Source organism: Lipotes vexillifer, unplaced genomic scaffold, assembly GCF_000442215.2.
Source record: "Lipotes vexillifer unplaced genomic scaffold, Lipotes_vexillifer_v1.1 scaffold810, whole genome shotgun sequence".
NCBI lineage: Eukaryota > Metazoa > Chordata > Mammalia > Artiodactyla > Lipotidae > Lipotes > Lipotes vexillifer.
This window is the reverse complement of record NW_006797357.1, coordinates 133,903-153,774: the sequence shown is the minus strand read 5'-3', so window position 1 is coordinate 153,774 and position 19,872 is coordinate 133,903. Positions and strand designations below refer to the sequence as shown.

At 44.3% G+C, this 19,872-nt stretch overlaps 1 protein-coding gene across 2 annotated transcripts in view; it reads right to left on the bottom strand.

The window, feature by feature from the left end:
• The window catches only part of ANKRD55 (ankyrin repeat domain 55), a 103,853-nt gene that overhangs the window by 22,218 nt on the left and 61,763 nt on the right, over nucleotides 1-19,872 (bottom strand). Inside the window, exon 7 of one of the 2 annotated variants that reach the window (XM_007469265.1) lies at nucleotides 10,537-10,665. The exons of the other annotated variant lie outside the window; for it this stretch is intronic. Within the exon in view, the coding sequence (XP_007469327.1) occupies nucleotides 10,537-10,665 (129 nt within the window). The remainder of the gene's footprint in view (nucleotides 1-10,536; nucleotides 10,666-19,872) is intronic. 2 annotated transcript variants of the gene reach the window in all.

The following is a 19,872-nucleotide window of genomic DNA, read 5'->3' as shown; positions in this document are numbered from 1 at the left end:
TTTTTTTTTTTTAACATCTTTATTGGAGTATAATTGCTTTACAATGGTGTGTTAGTTTCTCCTTTATAACAAAGTGAATCAGCTGACACTGTTGAACTTTTTTAAAGCTGCAATTCTAATACGTTCCGAGTGCTATTCCACAGCCACCTCCTAATAAATTTTCCCATGTAACACTTATTTTGGCATTCCTCCCACTTTATTATCCCAGTTTATTTGACCCCAGGGTTGTCTTTTAGAACCTCTGAGTCAGTTTGCACAATTCTGTGGAACAGCACCCTTTCATTTTTGCTTTTCCTCTTCCTTTCCCTCCTCTCTCCCTGTTTGCACTGAGGACTCTCCGGATATCCCGATACTCAGCGTGGCTTCACAGGGAACCATTACACAGTGAACCCTCGAGTGTGCTCCCACTGTATCAGGGGACCGCAGCTGATACAAGTTCTGCAACCTCTTGCAGGACCAAAGGCTCAGGGCACTCAAAGCTCTCAACTTTGAGCCCCAGCAAGAGCGCTGAGTGGGTTTTAAATGTTACAACAAGGGCCAGCTACATAATTTATGGGGCCCAGGGAAAATGTGGAGCCCCCTGTTCACATGGCAGAGGAATAATGTATTCCCTTCTTGTATGGTGTCTCTCTGGACCTGTCATTGCGATTTTTATTTGCTATTTAGTGTCACACTCCCTTGGGCTGGGCATTCTCACGGTGAGTGCAAACCCTCACAGGTGCCTAGGGCCCCATCTTGCAACTCAGCACATGCTCAATCCTGACCCTCCCTGAGTCTGTGCCCAGACCCTTGCCAGGGGACTGAGGAGCTGGGGCCTGAGCATCTGTCCCAGAGCAGCAGGGAGGTGGGACTGTGTGAGCTGAGGCTCCAGTGTCCTATTAGACTTAACATACAAAACACAAATTCAATGACAGAATTACTGAGAATTTTCAGATGGCCACAGAGCATTACACCCCGAGCACAGAGCTCCCTGCTGAGTGTGGGGCATCTGTGGCTTTACTGGTCACACACCTATAAAGTGGGCCCTGCCTGCAACCTTTTTCCTTTTTTCCTTCTCACCTTCCCCCTTATATCCTCTTTCTCTCTCCATTCTTCGTCTCACAATGATTTTTTTTTTTTTTTTTTGCGTTACGCGGGCCTCTCACTGTTGCGGCCTTTCCCGCTGCGGAACACAGGCTCCGGACGCGCAGGCTCAGCGGCCCAGCCGCTCCGCAGCATGTGGGATCTTCCCGGACCGGGGCACGAACCCGCGTCCCCTGCATCGGCAGGCGGACTCTCAACCACTGCGCCACCAGGGAAGCCCTCACAATGACTTTTAAATAATTCAGATCAATGACTTTAGTTCTATGGCATGCCTGTCAACAAAAGGTGGCTGCAGTGAACACATCTAAGCTTTTGTGCCTGCTTTATCAGCTTTTCTAAGGTTCTTTCACCTGATGTTACGTAAACATACTTTGAGGGGTCTGAAATATGGTACATTTAAAACAATCAAGAGACCCCTCTCCCCTTTTAAGAAGCACTAGCCATTGAAGAAGGGAAACAGAAGCAAAAGAGTGTGTCCGCTCAATGAATTGATTTTGTTTATGGTTTCCTGGAAGAGCAAAGGAATTCACGTTGCCACAGTGATTCAAACAGCAAAACACTCTGTCACGGTTCTCCTTCTGTGTGGGATGGAGTGTCAAGCACAGACGGAAAAAACAAAACCCAGTTCTTACACACTGTCTTCCCCTCTCCTTGCCTGACCCACAGAGGAGCCATTCTGGAAGCGGCCAGCTGAGACAGAGGCTGCGGCCCAGCACATCTCAGTGGGCCTCTTCTGAGCTCCTGACCAGACAGTCCCAGTCAGCATTTCCCTTGCAAGCTGGAGTCTTACATGGCTTTTCTGGATAAGAGAAATTCCACCCCCCTTACACTTTTCCTCCAGAATGCCTTTTGTCCTGAATCTTCCAGACAATTCCTTTGTCTCTAAACCTGGCCCTTACTTACAACATTATCATTGTCTTTTTTTTTTTTTTCTTTATAAGAATATCCTCCCAGGAGTAATGGTGATAGCAATGTTTACCGAGTGAACGTTCTGTGCCCAGCACTGCATTTCCACGTTCTAACTCATTTAATCCTGACAACAACTTCATGAGGTAGGTACCCTTATCATCCCCATATAGTAGAGGAGAAATTGGAGGCACAGAGGGATTAAGTTGCCCACTGTCACAGCCAAGAGGTGGCAAAGCCAGGACTGACTGTCTGCGGAGCCCTTGTACTCCACCACTACACCATTTTGTCTCCAATTAAAAGTACGGTCTATGTATTTGATCCTGCATGTTCATATGGGAGTAATTTAAGCGAAAACTGCTGTTGGGATCAGCGACATCAGTAGCAATGAAGTGCGCCTTGCCAACTGAGACCTTCTTCCAACATTAGGTGCTTTAAAAACCTTTCCTAGGAGGGTTGCCACGGTGCACCCTCACAAGAATTTGAGAGAGCCCTGGAGAGTACTAGTTTGTGAGCTGAGGCCCTGGCTCAGTGGTCTCCTGGTAACAGCATTCCCTTCTTGGCAAAATGGGCTGAGTGTCAGTCAAAGGGAGTCTCCAGGCCTGGGAAGCCTTGGTCACAGACAGCAGGAAGCACCAGGAGAGAAGAAATGGGATGTTGCCCAGAAGGGCCCTTAGGAAAAATGGAGAGTGGGTTTCTGTTTGGTGGGAATATCATTCAATAGGGGAAGAATATTGTATAGATCTTATTATGGAGCTCTAGAAATCTGCATTGGGTGGCCAAATGAGATTGTGGATTTACTTATTTTTGCTGCATTTTTGTTCTTTTTGTCCGTGGGTAATCCATAAGGTGCCTTCATGTACTCTGAAAACTGCTGGGAACTACCGAGTCCTAGTCATTTTCTCTTTATACCTCATGAGGGAGGGGAATTCGCAAGAAGGCTTGCCAAGAAGAAAGTTGAATTAACGTACAGTAATTTTGCTATAGGAGACTGATAAAAAATAAGATTCCAGTATCTTGATTGTAGACTCCTCTTATTCATTTATTTATTTATTTTTGGCTGCGTTGGGTCTTCGTTGCTGCGCACGGGGTTTCTCTAGTTGTGGAGAGCGGGGGCTACTCTTTGTTGCGGTGAGCGGGCTTCTCACTGCGGTGGAGCCCGGGCTCTAGGCGTGCGGGCTTCAGTACTTGTAGCATGCGGGCTCAGTAATTGTGGCTTGCAGGTTGTAGAGCTCAGGCTCTGTAGTTGTGGCACACGGGCTTAGTTGCTCTGAGGCAGGTGGGGTCTTCCCGGACCAGGGCTCGAACCTGTGTCCCCTGCATTGGCAGGCGGATTCTTAACCACTGTGCCGCCAGGGAAGTCCCGATTGTAGGCTCTTTTTATTCTAGGTGATCTCCCAAGGAGTCTTAACGCAAGGTTTAGGACTAGTTGTTTATTTGTTAACGTGTTGGCGGCATTAATTCAATGGTGGGTTCTTCAGGGAGGGAACTCCAATCTCCATCCTTCTCTTGGAGGTAAGGGTCTGTTTGTCGCATGACAGTGACTGTACAAAGCGGACGTAAGGGTTTTAGGTCACATGGCCCTTTTAAAGGGCTGGGTGGTTTTGTGCTATGAGAACACTGGCCCATAAGTTCAGCCCGAGCCAGATGTGTTAGACTGGAATGGAGCTGGAGGGGAAGTTTTACTAGTTTGTATAGCGTGAACACTTGAGAGTTGAGGGTTTGGGGCTAACTAGAGGACAAAGGGGCCCAATATCCTGGCTTGGAGTCAGGACCATCTTCACGGTTAGCCCCTTTGGACCCAGGCTTTCTGCTTGGCCTGACTCCAGAGGCTGCTCTATCCCAAAGCCTGGGGCTGATTCTCCTGGAGAGCTGGTGGAAGACAGAAATGGGGGGTTGGGGCAGGGAGGCATGGTGACCCTCAGCTGCTTCATTTCACAGGTGCTCTAATGATTAATATGGAAAAGCCCCCCATGAGATCGCCTTCCCTGCTGTGTTAGTGTGTAGACAGCGTCTAGCTTCTGCTTCTAGCTGTCTGGCAAGGTGACAGTCTCTAGGACATCTCTGCATTGCCCTTGCCACACCTATGACTGGGAATCTTTCTGTTGAAATGGAGTCTAATAAAGAGTAACACATAATAAATATTTGCTGAACAATGCATAAGTAAATAAATAAAAACAAGCCTTACCGACTATGGGCAAAGCCAAACGAAACAGAATTTTACTCATCCTTTTCTTAGCTTCCCTCTCTTTTTCTCACTATCTCCCGCCTTTCACTCTCTTTTCGCTTCTTTCCTCACTTGTGTTTACTCCTAAGTGAGTTCCTGTCTCTTCTCCGTCTACCTCATCCCCTTCCTCTCTGCAACCAAGCACTGGGGAGCTGACACATGCAGGCCACTTTAACTTAGGCTACCCTTCAAGACAGCTCAGTCTTTGCTCCCAGGGTAATGGGGTTGATCTCGTAAATGTGACTTTCTCTTTGTTTACTCTGGGCTTATGTGGCTTTGTAGTTTTCCTCTTATCAAGCACTGGGAGCTGTGTGGCCCGAGTCTTTGTGGGCGTGGGTTGTGTTTGGGTAATGATAACCTCCCTGTGCACTAGTTTCACCACCTGTGAACTGAGGGGTTGGACTAAATGACTTGTGTGGTCCTTTCCAGTTCTAAGGCTCTTCCATCTATGAACCGGATCCACTGGTCTATGACATTTGTAATTATCCTTTGGCATTCTGAATATATTTAAAGTATACTTACAGGATTTTGATACAGTTCAAACAGTTGACCACAGATCTTGGCCACCACGGGAAGGAGGAGGATTCCATGCTGGACCAAATCAGTCTCAGGCACTGGGGTTGATGGTTATATTCAAGAGCTCCAAGGGTATGTGTATGTGTATAATTTCCTTAACCACATAACCACATACTGAATGAACAAACATGAAATAGTTTTATATTACTGCAGTTCTTTTCTTTCTAACCTCCCTTGAAAAATGCACTGAAAGAAGAGTACTGCTAAGGAAGATTCCAGATAAACACATTTTCTAGGTTTAGGAGGAAGGAGCTAGAGGTGAGATTTGAGGGGCAGTAGATACTTGCCCTTCTCACTGACCTGCCATCATATCTATCCTAGAATTCCTATCATTAGAAAAAACTCCTTGATACTAAGCCACACAGACTAAGGCACGTGGACTTCCCTGGTGGTGCACTGGTTAAGGCGGCTGCCAATGCAGGGGACACAGGTTCGATCCCTGGTCTAGGAAGATCCCACATGTGGCAGAACAACTAAGCCCATGTGCCACAACCACTGAGCCTGTGCTCTACAGCCTGCGAGCCACAACTCCCGAGCCTGTGCGCCACACTACTGAAGCCCATGTGCCTAGATCCCGTGCTCTGCAGCAAGAGAAGCCACCGCAATGAGAAGCCTGTGCACCGCAACGAAGAGTATCCCCTGCTTGCCACAACTAGAGAAAGCCCACACGCAGCAACAAAGACCCAATGCAGCCAAAAAAAAAAAAAAAAAAAAAGATACCAAGGTATTGCATTCCTAGAAGTTTTGGTTAAGCTGAAAATGGTATTTCACAGAAAGAACCCAATAAGCCACTATTCACACTGGCTTGGGATGGATAAGCTTATTGAACTGAATTCAGTGAACACCTTTTTGGTATTCACAAAGATTCACAAAGATCTGTTCTGGGTCTTGAGAGATATCTGGATGAGTAAGGCACATTGCCCTTAAGCACACAGTCTAGAAGAGGAGACATAGGCACCCCACCGATTGTAACACCAGTAACAGAAGCAAGGAAGTGCTAGACGGAGGGAAAAATTCTGAAAGGGAGCTCAACAAAGAGGGTGAACTTAGTTGGGCCTTGAGAAATAAGGAAGAACAAGTATAAATTCTGCAGTTAGAAGGGATGATGCAGGGAGTGCAAGAAGAAAGAAGTATTTCACCAAAAGGGAAGAGCATGACCAAGGGGAAGACAGCATGAATCTTTACGATGTACTTAGGAGATTATTAATATTCTAGTATGATTGGAGTAAAGCCTATAAGGCTTGAAGAGGAAAGGGCAGGGAGTGGGGTGGGCTGCAGAGAGATTGTTCATGGCAGTAAGTGCAAGTCAAGGAGTTTGTTCTTTACCAGAAAATGGCACTTGGTGAAGGTTTTTGAGCCAAGAACCAGCAGTGACCGTAATTGTTTTGGTGCAGTAACAGTTATGTTAGTGCATTCCTTTGTGATTTGTAGAAAGAGCACTTGGTGCAATGTGAGAATAGATCGGAGAAGGAAAGGGCTGAAAGTAGGAATACAGATACTGAGACTGTTCAGGTGGGAGACAGGGGAAGCTTGATCTAAGGCACTGATGGTAGGTGTACTAAATTGTCTCCATTTGTTCTTCCCAGTTAACTCTCCATCTTTTTTCATCCTGCTCTCTACCCTTTAGCATGTATGAATTGCATCAAATGGGCCCCTTTGCCCTTTGGCTTCTGGTGGATTGGCCAACTCTCCATCTTTTTTCATCCTGCTCTCTACCCTTTAGCATGTATGAATTGCATCAAATGGGCCCCTTTGCCCTTTGGCTTCTGGTTGGGATTGGCCAGTGAGTGGTACTGACAGGAGATGGATGTAGGAGGAAAGAGTGACTGGGGCATTTATCCTCCAGTTCCCTCCCTGCTAAGCCACAGTTTGACTATTCCATCAAAGTCTACAGTTTCCGTCCTAGGCCCTTTCCTACAGCTACAGCTTTTGCTGTGTGTTAGTAACCATTCCCTCCCATGCCCTCCCATGCCTTGCTGTTGTGTGTAAATAGCCTCTTTATGAATCTATGCTCAAATAATCCCATCTGAGTGGGTTGTTTCCTGCTGGGGCCAATTACAATACACCAATACACCAATTGGCCAATAACCAATTACACTGATCTATACAGTGGGGATAGAAAGGAGTACACAGAGATGTGAGGCCTGAGGAGGTGGAATCCAGAGGTCTTGATAACCAACTGCATATGAAGGATGATAAGGAAGCAGTGTCTATGGCCCACATGACGGACTTTGGCTTGGGCTACTGTGTGGATGGGAATGCGATGGGAAGGAGAGATCATGGATTCAGTTTGAACATGCTGAGTTTGACATGTCCATGGGAAATTATGGGAAGATGCCTGGTAGAGCTGGAAATGTGAGTTTAACGTTCAAGAGAGAGGTCAGAGCTGGATTTTGATCTGAGGAAATTCTGAGTAGAACGATAGTCGAAGCCTTAGGAACCGATGGGCTTTCTGAGGAAAGGAGAATGAGAAAAAGATTAATGACTAAATTTCTGCAGTGTTGAGGAGTGAGAGGAAGATGAGTCCGAGAGATACCTGTGTAGACTCCTGATAAGCTAGTGTCATCACAGATAGGCAAGAACATGCCCCGAAGGGACTGAGAGTCCATCAGGGGAGACTAGATGCAGATAGGGACAGCGTTCTGCTCAGTGTTAGCCCAGAGAGAGCCACGCAATCTGGTCTCCTGGGCAGATGGGGGAGGTGAACAAGGGCAATGGGCCCACAGGAGGGCACCACCAGCTACCAAGGGACCCAAGAAATGGGGGCAGAAGTCAAACTTAGTTTACTTTTTGGGCCCAATGTTTCAAATCTTTACTGCTTTGGTTGCCTGGGTCAAATACAGAAGCTTTATCAGTTCAAAGTGCTATAGCTTTAAATATGGTCTCATACCGTCCAAGAGAAAAGCAGGAAGTTCAGTGAAAGGAATGAATGACAATGGGAAATAGACTCATTCATGTGGAAAAACTTTATGAGGAGCACAGTGCTGGCCCTGAGTTATAACTAACGGAGGCAAGTATAATCCGGTTGCAGCTGACATTTGGAATTACCCTCAGTCTTCTTCGCAGAGTAAAGGGCAGAACACACCACTTCTGAATTTTACTGCTAACCGCAGGGAGGGAGACGGTGTACAGTTCCTCCAGAGTGTGATTCTTAACCTTCTGCGTGGTGGTGGTGGGGGGGGGTAGTTACAGATCCTCATTGAAGAGTTGAAGAAACTGTGAACACCTTCCTCAGAAAACTGCATGCTAACATCCTCACACATAAGCACATGCAATATTACATACAATTGCAGGGGTCCTAGAAGGAACCTGTCTTCTTAATATTTCCCCCCACAATGCTAGATGCAGAATAGGTGCTCATGAAATTTTTTTTTCTCATGAAATATTTATTAAGCTGTTGAGTATATAAATGTGTGAGGCATTATGCTTATTATACAAAATCATGGTCAAAATGTAAATATCTTAGGTAGGAGTACCTAAGGTTTTAGAAGCCATTAATACGAATTCATTTATCACAGTGGTTTTCAACCCCAGGTGGACATTACAATCTCCTGGAGGAAGGGAAAACTTTAAAAATTACTGACACCCAGGCTCCACCCCAGACAAACTGACTGAAAAACTAAGGGTGTGGGGCTCGGGTATCAGTATTGTCTATCAGTATTGTCTAAAAGCTCTTCAGATGATTCTAATGTGCAGACAGGACTGAAATCAATGTAGCAGGTTAAAAGCTATAACATTTAGTAGAGAGAAAGAATACAGTATGTAGATGTGGGTATGATAACTAAGCTTTCATGGAGGAAATTGGGAGCCATAATAAAAATGATAATCTCTTCCAATTACAAAGAATATTACACATCACTGTCATGCGCATGGTCTCATTCATGTCCCAAAGATACACCTACAGTTAAGCCAAGCAGGCTTAGGTGACTCTTTTCTGAACAAAGCCAGGTCTGTTAATGTAAATCTTCTGAGTTGAGCACATTTTTCTTTGGATTTTGCCAAATCGCCTCTTGGAGGATCAAAACAAGGGTTCCCACCCATGAAGAGCCCAACTCAGAAGGGGTCTGGAGTGGGGTCTGGGAATCTGCTGTTTTACAAGCACTGCTGATGACTCGATTGCAAAGCCATCTCCCAAGCAGCGGCTCTAAACTGGTCTGTGGTAGAGGAAGGTGGAGCAGAGGAGGCATATCAGTCAGAATTACCCGGAGAGATTTTTCAAAATGCACATGCATGAGCCCCATCCCAGATCTATGAAATCAGAAAACAGGGGCAATGGGAGTGAATATACAGAAAATGCTTGATTCTGATACCACTCTCACCTTAGCTGAGAGCCAACACATGTGGGATACATCTTGGTTGCCCAGCCAGGCTGCCCTGGGGCCACTGCTCCAATGGTGACCCCTGACCAGCCAGGGGAGTGGGCTCTGGGCAGGGACTGGCATGAGGGGGACAGGGCAGCTGATTAGATACTGAAAGTATGGAGGAGGGTGCTAAGGGCAGGTGAGGATGACAAAAACATGCTTTGTTCACTTCACAGTTTTGCAGGGCTGGCCCTGCTACAGGGTAACTGAAGCCAAATTTGTAGGAACAAAAACAGAGTAGTTTCCAAATCACTTCTGTTTTGCCCTTATCTCAGGCACACACGTCAACCCTGAAAGTGCCAGGTGCCCTTCTCTGCTGTGTGCAGCATGTGAAAACATCTGAGTGAAACCATCATCAGGGCGTGCAGAATCACAGGGATCCTGGCAGCAGTTCAGCAAGGGTGCCTTTATTGGGCTGATAGAAATAAACAGTGGGGGTGTCTAGGTTAGGCATGAAAAGACAGAACGGGCTAGCAAGTTTGTTGGAAGGATGCGTAGTATCGCTCTCCTCTCAAGGACAGAGTAGATAACTCTTAGTTAATCATTCCCTTTGAATGATTTCCTTAGAAGACACTTCAATAAATGTTAGCTATGGTCATTCTTTCACCTTAGTCTCAGTTTTCCCCTCTTTGGGTTTTGTGTGTTTTTTTTTTTTAATTTTTGGCTGCATGCACCGCACAGCATGTGGAACCCCAGACCAGGGATCAAACCCGTACGCCCTGCATTGGAAGGTAGAGTCTTAACCACTGGACCACCGGGAAGTCCCAGTTTTCCCCGCCTTGGACTATAGATTTCTGATTTCTCTGGTCATGTATACTGATACAGACTCCCTTTTGGGATAGTGAGGTAGGATTATGAGCCACAATTTTCACTGGTCAGAGTACCATTGTTCAGGGTCACCTGGAATTACTCTGCTTCAGAGGATTTGGAAGGAAGAAGAGAGTCATGGTCCAAAGACTTTGAAGGGACTTTCCTAATAATTCTTTGAAGGGTTATCCTGGTACACTGTGAGCCAGCAGCAATCATTGAGATGGAGAAAGAGAGAGAGAGGGGTGTGTGTGTGTGTGTGTGTATGTGTGTGTGTAACAGCCGAGGTGGGTGATATTCTGTAACTCCTCCCCCTCTTTACCTTGGCAGGATTTCTTCTCAGCAACTGATGTACCCAAATCCTCCAAAGTGACAGGTTTGCTGTTGCTGCTCTGGATATGAATGAAGGGAAGAGGGCAGCATGTATCTTATTTGCTCTGTTGTACATATAAAGTCCACATCAATGCTGGGACTGTACCTTTGAAAATTCCATCTTTCAGGTCTGACATACTCAGAATTGTTAACATTGCTTTACACCATTTATACTTGAGACAAGCCCACTGGCTAACCTCTCACCTGCACAGCCCAGTGGAGAGCCGTTTTAAAGTCTTTATCCACAAGGGTGGGGTCTGCCCCCTTCTTCAGCAGCATTTGGGTGTGTTGAAGCCGGTTGTGGAAAGCTGCCCAGTGGAGTGGTGTCATTCCCTACAAAACCACAATCAGAGGGACACAGATGAGCACAGGATATCAGGAAGGAAAACGGAGCACACTTTCTCCTCAGGCCTGAGGGCGTCACCAGATGTGCTGGTTGCCGCCTGTCAGTTCAGTCGTTCCTTGAGCCATTCATTCAACAGATACTTATTGGGCTTCTACTTGGTGCCAGGCAAACAGGTGTTAAGGATACTACAGTGAATAAGATAAATAGGATCCTGTACTCGTGGGAATTACACTGTGGTAGAGGAAGACAGATAATAAATAAATGCACGCAAACAAGCAAAAGGATTTTCCAGATTGTTGAAGGCTATAAAGTGGTTGAGAGTTCGTGCCCCAGTCCGGGAAGGTCCCACATGCCACAGAGCGGCTGGGCCCGTGAGCCATGGCCGCTGAGCCTGTGCGTCTGGAGCCTGTGCTCCTGCAACGGGAGAGGCCACAACAGTGAGAGGCCCGCGTACCGCAAAAAAATAAATAAATAAATAAATGTACTTGAGGTGCTGTGAGAGAGTAACCACCACAGGGGTAGGAACTGTTCTACATTGGCCTCTGTGAGCCGGGGTGAACTGTGGAAAGAGACCAGCGAGCAACATGTCACTAAGGCCGGCACCTGTGATCAGTCACGCTGGGATGCCATCTCCCGCCACCAGGGCAGGGGCACTGTCTATTTTACTACGGTATCCCCAGGGACTGAACCAAGGCTAAATAAACAGCTGTTGAATGAATGAATGAAAGAAAGAATGAATAGGGAGAGGAGGAGAAAGATGTGAGACGAGGTTGGAGAGAGGCAGGGCTGATCCTGGGAGCGTGGGATGGGGAATACCCTGTATAAGGCATTTGGATTTTATTCTAAATTCAATAGAAAGACAGTGGGGGATTTTAAGCAGATGTTGACATGATCTGATTTACATTGTTTAGAAGAAATCACTCTGTGGCAGCTTGGAGAACAGATCTGGATGTGTCAATCTGGTGAATCCCACCTTCTTTCAGAGCTTAAGGTCACACACTATAGGCATCATTTAATAATAGGATAAGTTTCTTCTGGGAAACATTTGCCAAAAAGAACCAGTATTATTTGGGAGTGTACTATGAAAAGATGGCCTCTTCTCCTTGACTATGGCTCTCAATAATATGAAATGCATCTAAAATGATTCTAGATTAAGATGCCTGGTAAAGGGAGCAGAGGACGTAGGTAGCTTTCTCTTTTTGGAGCTGTCTCTGCAGGTAACATAAAGATAATGTCACCGCCTTGCCCTTCTCTGCTCATCCAAGATGAGCTGAGTGGAGTAGATGGGCCTCAGCCTAGCTAGGAGTGCAGAACTAATATTATTCCAGAATTAATACGTATTGATCTAGAGATCTTTATGAGTTCTTATGTATGTCATCTCACTTAATCCTCCAAACAGCCTTTTGGATTTAGCATTGTGGTGAAGTCCACTACATGCTCACCAAACTCTGCTTCCTCTCCCTCCAGGGCGCATAGTCAGTCTACACTCCCCAGCCTCCCAGAAGATACATGTAGCCACGAGGCTGAGTCCTGAACACTGCAGTGTGGACAGAAAGGATGGAAGGATGGAAGCCCCTACCCCTCCAAGGTCCGTCTAGAAAACAAAACCTATGTCGTCTTTGACATATTTTCTTCTCCTCACCTGACAACGGAATGTGGAGGAGGACAAGGCTCAAGAATGTGCTGGAATCATGTGATTAATCAACTCAGGACCCTGACTGATGAGGTAGGACAGGGTCACCTCATCAACCAGCACTGGGCTATGAAGCAAGCAGGAATTAAGCTTTTATTATGTCAGGCCACTGAGATTTTGAATTGTTTGCTATAGCAGTTGGCCAACTCTGACAGGTGCCACTGTCCTTCCCATTTTGTGGAAGAGGAAGCTAAGCCCTAGGGAAGTTTACAAGTCTATGATCGAGCTGAATCTAGGGTGTGATGTCTGTGGGGCCGTGAGATTAAAATGTTAAACCCCCTTGACCAGTTCCACACTCTAAATCATTACATTATGGTCTGCTTTCAAGTTTCAAGTGTCACATAACACTGAGCCTCCAGATACTCTTAAGGATATTTCAAGAAATTGGTTCCATATGGAAAAGAATGCCCGTCTAAAAACAGTGGAATGTCTTGTTCTTATTCCAACAGCTGAATATTACTTGGGGTTCAGAATAGCTCAAAGCATTTCAATGGGTCCTCTTCATTTTTTAATTTGGCCCACCGGAATTAGACATCTGAACTCCTGGGAATCAGATTCTTTTTACTGTGCAAGGACTATTCCCAGTGCGGAGTCCCATGTGCTTCAGAATCATTGGCTTCCTTATGAAGTGCCACCTGTATCCAGGGTTAAAGACACTGGAGACAATTTTGAAGTCACTGGGGTGTTAAGTTCCAAGAAGGCAGGGCCCTTGTCTGCCTGTCTGAATCCCTGGAGCCTAGAACAGTGCCAGGCACATTGTGGATGCTAAGCAAAGGCTTATTAAATGACTGAGTGACTTCTTACTGTTCTTGATTGAATTTTTTGCTTTTGCAAAATTTGGCTTTGCTTTCTAAAATCATTCACAGAAGAAAGACAGAACATGACTTCTTTATAGAAAATGAACTTGTCTGATATGATCATTGTTACCAACTGTTCAATTGAAACCTGTTAGAATTCTTGATGAGCGCTCCAAATGAGGTAGATGGCAATCACTATATGCAGAGATATAGATTTAGCAATATGAGAATTCAGTGTGAAATTGTGAATTAAACTGTCATTATGCACTGTTAATCCTTGTCTCCTAAATATAGCTTCTAGGCTTTAAGAGGTATTCTCTTAAAAGAACCACCACCCCTCCCCAACCCCCTGCTGGAAAAAAACAAAACAAAACAAAACAAAACAACCCTCCCCACCTCCTGCATGCTATGGTAAATGGTGGGGAGGGGCACTACCATTTTTCATATACCTACTTGGTGCCAAGACCTTTATTCACTTCACTGAATCTTTACAACAATCCTAAGAGACAGGTATTTTTAGACCCATTTTACAGGTGAGGAAACTGAAACACAGGTTAAATAGTGGGTTGGCCAAAAAGTTCGTTCGGGCTACGGACTAACCCAAATGAACTTTTTGGCCAGCTCAATAATTTCCCTAAGGCCACTGACTGGGTACAAGGCAAAGGTGGGATTCAAATCCAGGTCTCTCCAACTCTGGAGGAAAATGCTCGTTCCACACATCAAGCTAGTAGACTTTCATTTTGGAAATGAGTTCAGCTGCTGGACAATTTTTTTCTTTGTGATTTTAGCTAGATTCAGGGTCTTCTCACTTTCTAGAATGGTGATTCTCAGTAGCATAAGGGTTGCCACCCTTTACTATTATTTGTTTCATTTGGCATCACCTCTAGTTTTCTTCTAAAAGTGAAGCTGGCAAATATTTATTTTTGTAAGGTATTGAAATATACATATTCTCCCCCCGCTCCTCCCCTACCCTGGAATTTGGGATCAGTGTTATAATAACTGTTGATCCTCTGAGTGGCCCCAAATCAAGACTTGAAACACTCCATTACTTCTCTAAATAATAATATGTTATATAATATAAATTTGTATATTTATATTACAATATAAACAGGTTTCAAACATTCACTCAAGTCAAGGGAAACTTCCTGTTGCTATTTTTTTCAATTGGGCTAATGAGAAATACAAATACATCCTCTTAGTAATATGAAAACCAAAACTTTTAGAATCAGCTCAAGTGCAGCCCTTTGTATTGCACAACACACTTTGTTTAGGAACTTTTTCCTACAACTGCCTCTTCCTTCCTTCAGTTTCTATTAACGCAGCTAACACATCTTAGTTGTGTAATGTTAGGACTCTGGTGGCCATTTAAGGGTCAGACTTCAGGCTTGGCAATTGGCATTTGCATTGAGCTGTGATAGGAACTAAGATTAGCTGTGATGCACTTAAAGGCAGAGGCTGTGGCTCATTCACTGTGATATGCCCAAGTACACATTAGGTGTTCAAGAAGTGTTCATAGGAAGAATTAATTAGTGAATTGCAGGTTATCCAGGCTTCCTTGAATTCATGGGGAGTGTAAGATACTAGAGTCTGTCGAACCCAAGCCAGCCACCTGCGTCCAAACTGTGAGGCTCCTCATTGAGTCACTGAGGACTCAACTGGGCCTTCAAAGAATCTAAGTGCTGAAAATCTAGGAGCTACCTGAAGATATATTACAACAAACACCCAGATGACTCTTGTAACAGAATTCCACTTTCTTGAAAAAGAAGGAGTATTGGCTCAAACAGTGAAGAGTAACTTACATTCATTTAAGAACACAGCTCTCTAGAATGTTTTGGAGGGAAATGTTAAGTTTTGGTTGACTTAGGCTCCATCTCGAGATAGCTGATAGGACTGTGTGTGGTGACTGTTGGGTGCATAGCAGGGCTGTTTTGGAATACACTCTTGTACAGATGAGTAATTCTGTGCCTTGAGCCTGTGCCACCAACATTTCAGTTAAGGGCTTTCAAGTCCTATTAGCTTCTCAGACCTTTTTTTCCAAAGCCACTGTAACTTTTATGTTTTATGAAGCAGAAATCTGATGAAGTGCTTAGCAGTTTTCATGTTTCAGAACTGCACTTTTAGACCAGCTCTTGCAGACGCTGAAAGACACAGACAGAGAAATGTGTGATGTGGCTGGGTGCTTGGTTCATCCCTCGCCTTGGTGCACTGGGGGCAGAATTTTAGCAGGTGTTTGAAAGATCAGCAAAACAATTCTAGATCATCTGAAAGATCTAGAATTTCACAGAAGTCCAGTTTGGCTCTGTTTGACATTTTAATATCCACACATTATTAATGTTGTGACTACCTCTCACAAAAGTTATAGAGGGTCTTCTGTGTACAAAAGATTGGAATAAATGATGTACTTTAGAAGATTCTAAAAAAACCTAGACGGTTAGAAGTGCTGTAATGAAAGCCATTTTCTTCAAATTTATTTGGGAAAAACCTTATAATTACAGATCACAAAGATTAGTAGTGCATTAGCAAAAAATGTTTGCATATTAATATTGCAAATTTGTTCTTTAAAATAGTTTGATATCTGTTATTCAGTATAATTTTTTTTAATTCTATATATTTTGTTTTATGTAATTTGAAACATTTTTCTGAGAAGGGATCCATAGGCTTCCCCAACATACCAGATGTGTCCATGTCATGAAAATGGACAAGGACCCCTGCCCTAGAATCTACAGTACATTTTTGAAGATCTAGAAAAATATAAAATCTTATTTTTTTGAGAGGAGATTTTGGAAATAATTAAAAGTTACCTGGAGTCAAGCCTGGTAAATAAAATGGGTCACTGAGTTGGGTCAACAAAACAAAGAGAGAAAAGGCCAATAAAATAAAATTATATGACTTTTTCTTGAATTTAATAATGTAATTCTCTATCTAAACATGTATTTTTGGGGGGACTCTACTATGTGCAAGTTACTGAACTAGATTCTAGGGACACAAAGATAAAAAATACTGCCCCTAGAAAATTATGCGGAAAGGAGAGTTGGGGGAGAGAGGGAAGTGAGGGCTCCTAAGTAGTAGTGACTCTACTCCATTTGCTAATAAGGTGTTCATTTTTAGGATAAAAATTCTGGTTCATTAAAATTTTTTTGCTTTGTTATTTTACCTTTTTTGCCAACTGTAAAATAAAAAGATTTCTAGGATCCAGGACTATTTCTACTGATTTTGCCTTTATAGTGCACAATCTCTGCTTATGCTTGTATCTTAGGAATGTTGTAAGTGGATTTTAGTGCTAAGAACTATATCCAAAGATTCACATCTGTTTTTGCAACTTGGATTTATTTTCTGAGAGTGCTGTTGTAATGGAAGTTTGGATTGTCAAGCCACTCACAAAAATCTACTTATATCAGAATGTGCATTTAATATAGGAGCAACAATCTATCCTAAATACCATGCATAACAGTGCTTTTCTGGATAAATGCATTCAAAGTTCTAACCCAGATGCCAACATTTCATAGCCACTCTTGATGGGGTGCTCTTCGTGTCAAAGCTAAAATGAAATTAGGAGAGGTTAGGTTCCAGGAATTTAGCAACTTAACTCTGGGTAGCTGCAACAGATAAGCCTCTCCTTTGTCAGTGATTCCCCTGAGGTTCAGAAGAACAAAGGCACAAAGGACAATCTGACCCATCTGACCCATCTTGCCTTTCCCACAGTGTTAAACTTTACAGTGTGAATAGCTTCTAAATAAGTCACTTTATAACTAAGCAGTGTGGTTAATGAAACAGGAAAAACAAACAGATCACTGGAATGAGAATAAAGAGTTCAGAAATGGAACCATATATTAAAAAAAAATCTTGTAACAAAGTAAAAGAAAATTTATCATAGCGTTGTTATGTCCCCAGGGGCAGGGAAGGCCTTCTTTAAAAAGATACCAAAAGCAAAAGCAACAATGGACAAGAATGATCATTTTGATTATATCATATTTTAAATTTTCTGTACATGAAAAGACATCATAAACAGTTCTAAAATAAGCAGGCTTATTTGCAATCCAACAGCAAAGGATTAATGCTCAGAATATAAAATAAACTCCTATGAATCTGTAAGAAAATTACAAGTAACACAACAGATGAATGGACAAAGGACCTAAACAGGCAAGTCACAGGAGATCTAAAAATGACCATTGCACCTATGACATTATGCTCGATCTCACTGGCTATAAGGGAAATGCAAATTAAAACAATAACAAGAAAATCCAACAATAGGAAAACAGTGATAAACACCTTTTTACACTATGGGTGGAGCTATAAATTGATGCAATCGTTTTGAAGAACAACCAGGCATGCATATTAAAAATGAAAATAGGGAACCATCATGCAATGTTGGTGGGAATGTAAACTGGTGCAGCTACTGTGGAAAACAGTATGGAGGTCCCTTAAAAAACTAAAAATAGAACTACCATATGATCCAGCAGTTCCATTCCTGGGTATATATCCATAACAAATGAAAACACTTATTTGAAATGACACTTGCACCCCAATGTTCATAGCAGCAGTATTTACAATAGCCAAGACATGGAAGCTACCTAAGTTCCCATCAATAGATGATTGGATTAAGATGATGTGGTGTATGTGTGTGTGTGTGTATACACACACACACACACACACACACACACACACACACACACACACACACACAATGGAATATTACTCAGCCATAAAAAGAATGAAATATTGCCATTTGCAGCAATGTGGATGAACCTACAGAATATTATACATAGTGAAATAAGTCAGACAGAGAAAGACAAATACTACGTGATATCACTTATATGTGGAATCTAAAAAATAATGGAAAAGAATGTATATACAAAACAGAAACAGACTCACAGATATAGAAAACAAATTTGCGGCTAACAGTGGGTGGGGGGAGAGGGACAAATCAGGGGTACAGGATTAACAGATACAAACTACTATATATAAAATAGATACGCGGGAGAGAGGGGGAAGATGGTGGAAGAGTAAGATGCGGAGATCACCTTCCTCCCCACAGATACACCAGAAATACATCTACACATGGAACAACTCCTACAGAACATCTACTGAACGCTGGCAGAAGACCTCAGACCTCCCAAAAGGCAAGAAACTCCCCACGTACCTGGGTAGGGCAAAAGAAAAAAGAATAAACAGAGACAAAAGAATAGGGATGGGACCTGCACCAGAGGGAGGGAGCTGTGAAGGAGGAAAGGTATCCACACACTAGCAAGCCCCTTCGCGGGCGGAGGATGCGGGTGGCAGAGGGGGAAAGCATCGGAGCCGTGAAAGAGAGCACAGCAATAGGGGTGCAGAGGGAAAAGCGGAGAGATTGCTGCACAGAGGATCGGTGCTGACCGGCACTCACCAGGCCGAGAGGCTTGTCTGCTCACCCGCCGGGGCGGGCGGGGCCTGGGAGCTGAGGCTCAGACTTCGTCTGAGCGCAAGGAGAGGACTGGGGTTGGCGGCGTGAACACAGCCTGCAGGGGGTTAGTGCACCACCGGGAGGGAGTCCAGGGAAAAGTCTGGACCTGCCGAAGAGGCAAGAGACTTTTTCTTCCCTCTTTGTTTCCTGGTGCTCGAAGAGAGGGGATTAAGAGCACTGCTTAAAGGAGCTCCAGAAACGTGCACGAGCTGCGGCTAACAGCGCGGACCCCAGAGACAGGCATGAGACGCTAAGGCTGCTGCTGCAGCCACCAAGAAGCCTGTGTGCGAGCACAGGTCACTATCCACACCTCCCTTCCGGGGAGCCTGTGCAGCCCGCCACTGCCAGGGTCCTGGGATCCAGGGACAAAGTCCCCGGGAGAAGGCACGGCGCCCCCCAGGCTGGTGCAACATCACACCAGCCTCTGCCGCCTCAGGCTCGCCTGGCATCCGCATCCCTCCCTCCCCCAGGCCTGAGTGAGCCAGAGCCTCCAAGTCAGCTGCTCCTTTAACCCCGTCCTGTCTGAGTGAAGAACAGATGCCCTCTGGTGACCTACACGCAGAGGCAGGGCCAAATCCAAAGCTGAGCCCTGGGAGCTGTGCGAACAAAGAAGAGAAAGGGAAATCTCTCCCAGCAGCCTCAGGAGCAGCGGATTAAATCTCCACAATCAACTCGATGTACCCTGCATCTGTGGAATACCTGAATAGGCAACAAATCATCCCAAATAGAGGAGGTGGACTTTGGGAGCAAAGATATATTATTTTTTTCCCCTTTTTCTCTTTTTGTGACGGTGTATGTGTATGCTTCTGTGTGAGATTTTGTCTGTATAGCTTTGCTTTCACCATTTGTCCTAGGGTTCTATCTGTCCATTTTTTTTTTTTTTTTACTTAAAAATTTTTGTTTCGAAATAATTATTTTTTATTTTAACAACTGTATTTTATTTTACCTTACTCTATTTTATTTTATTTTATCCTCTTTCTCCCTCTCCCTTCCTTCCTCCCTCCCTTTCCTTCTTTCTTTCTTTCTTTCTTTTTCTTTCTTTCTCTTTCTTTCTTTCCTTCTCTCTCTCTCCCTCCCTCCCTCCCTCTCTCTCTCCCTCTCTCTCTCTCTTTCTTTCTTTCTTTCTTTCTTTCTACTTTTTCTCCCTTTTATTCTGAGCCGTGTGGATGAAAGGCTCTTGGTGCTTCAGCCAGGAGTCAGTGCTGTGCCTCTGAGGTGGGAGAGCCAACTTCAGGACACTGGTCCACAAGAGACCTCCCAGCTC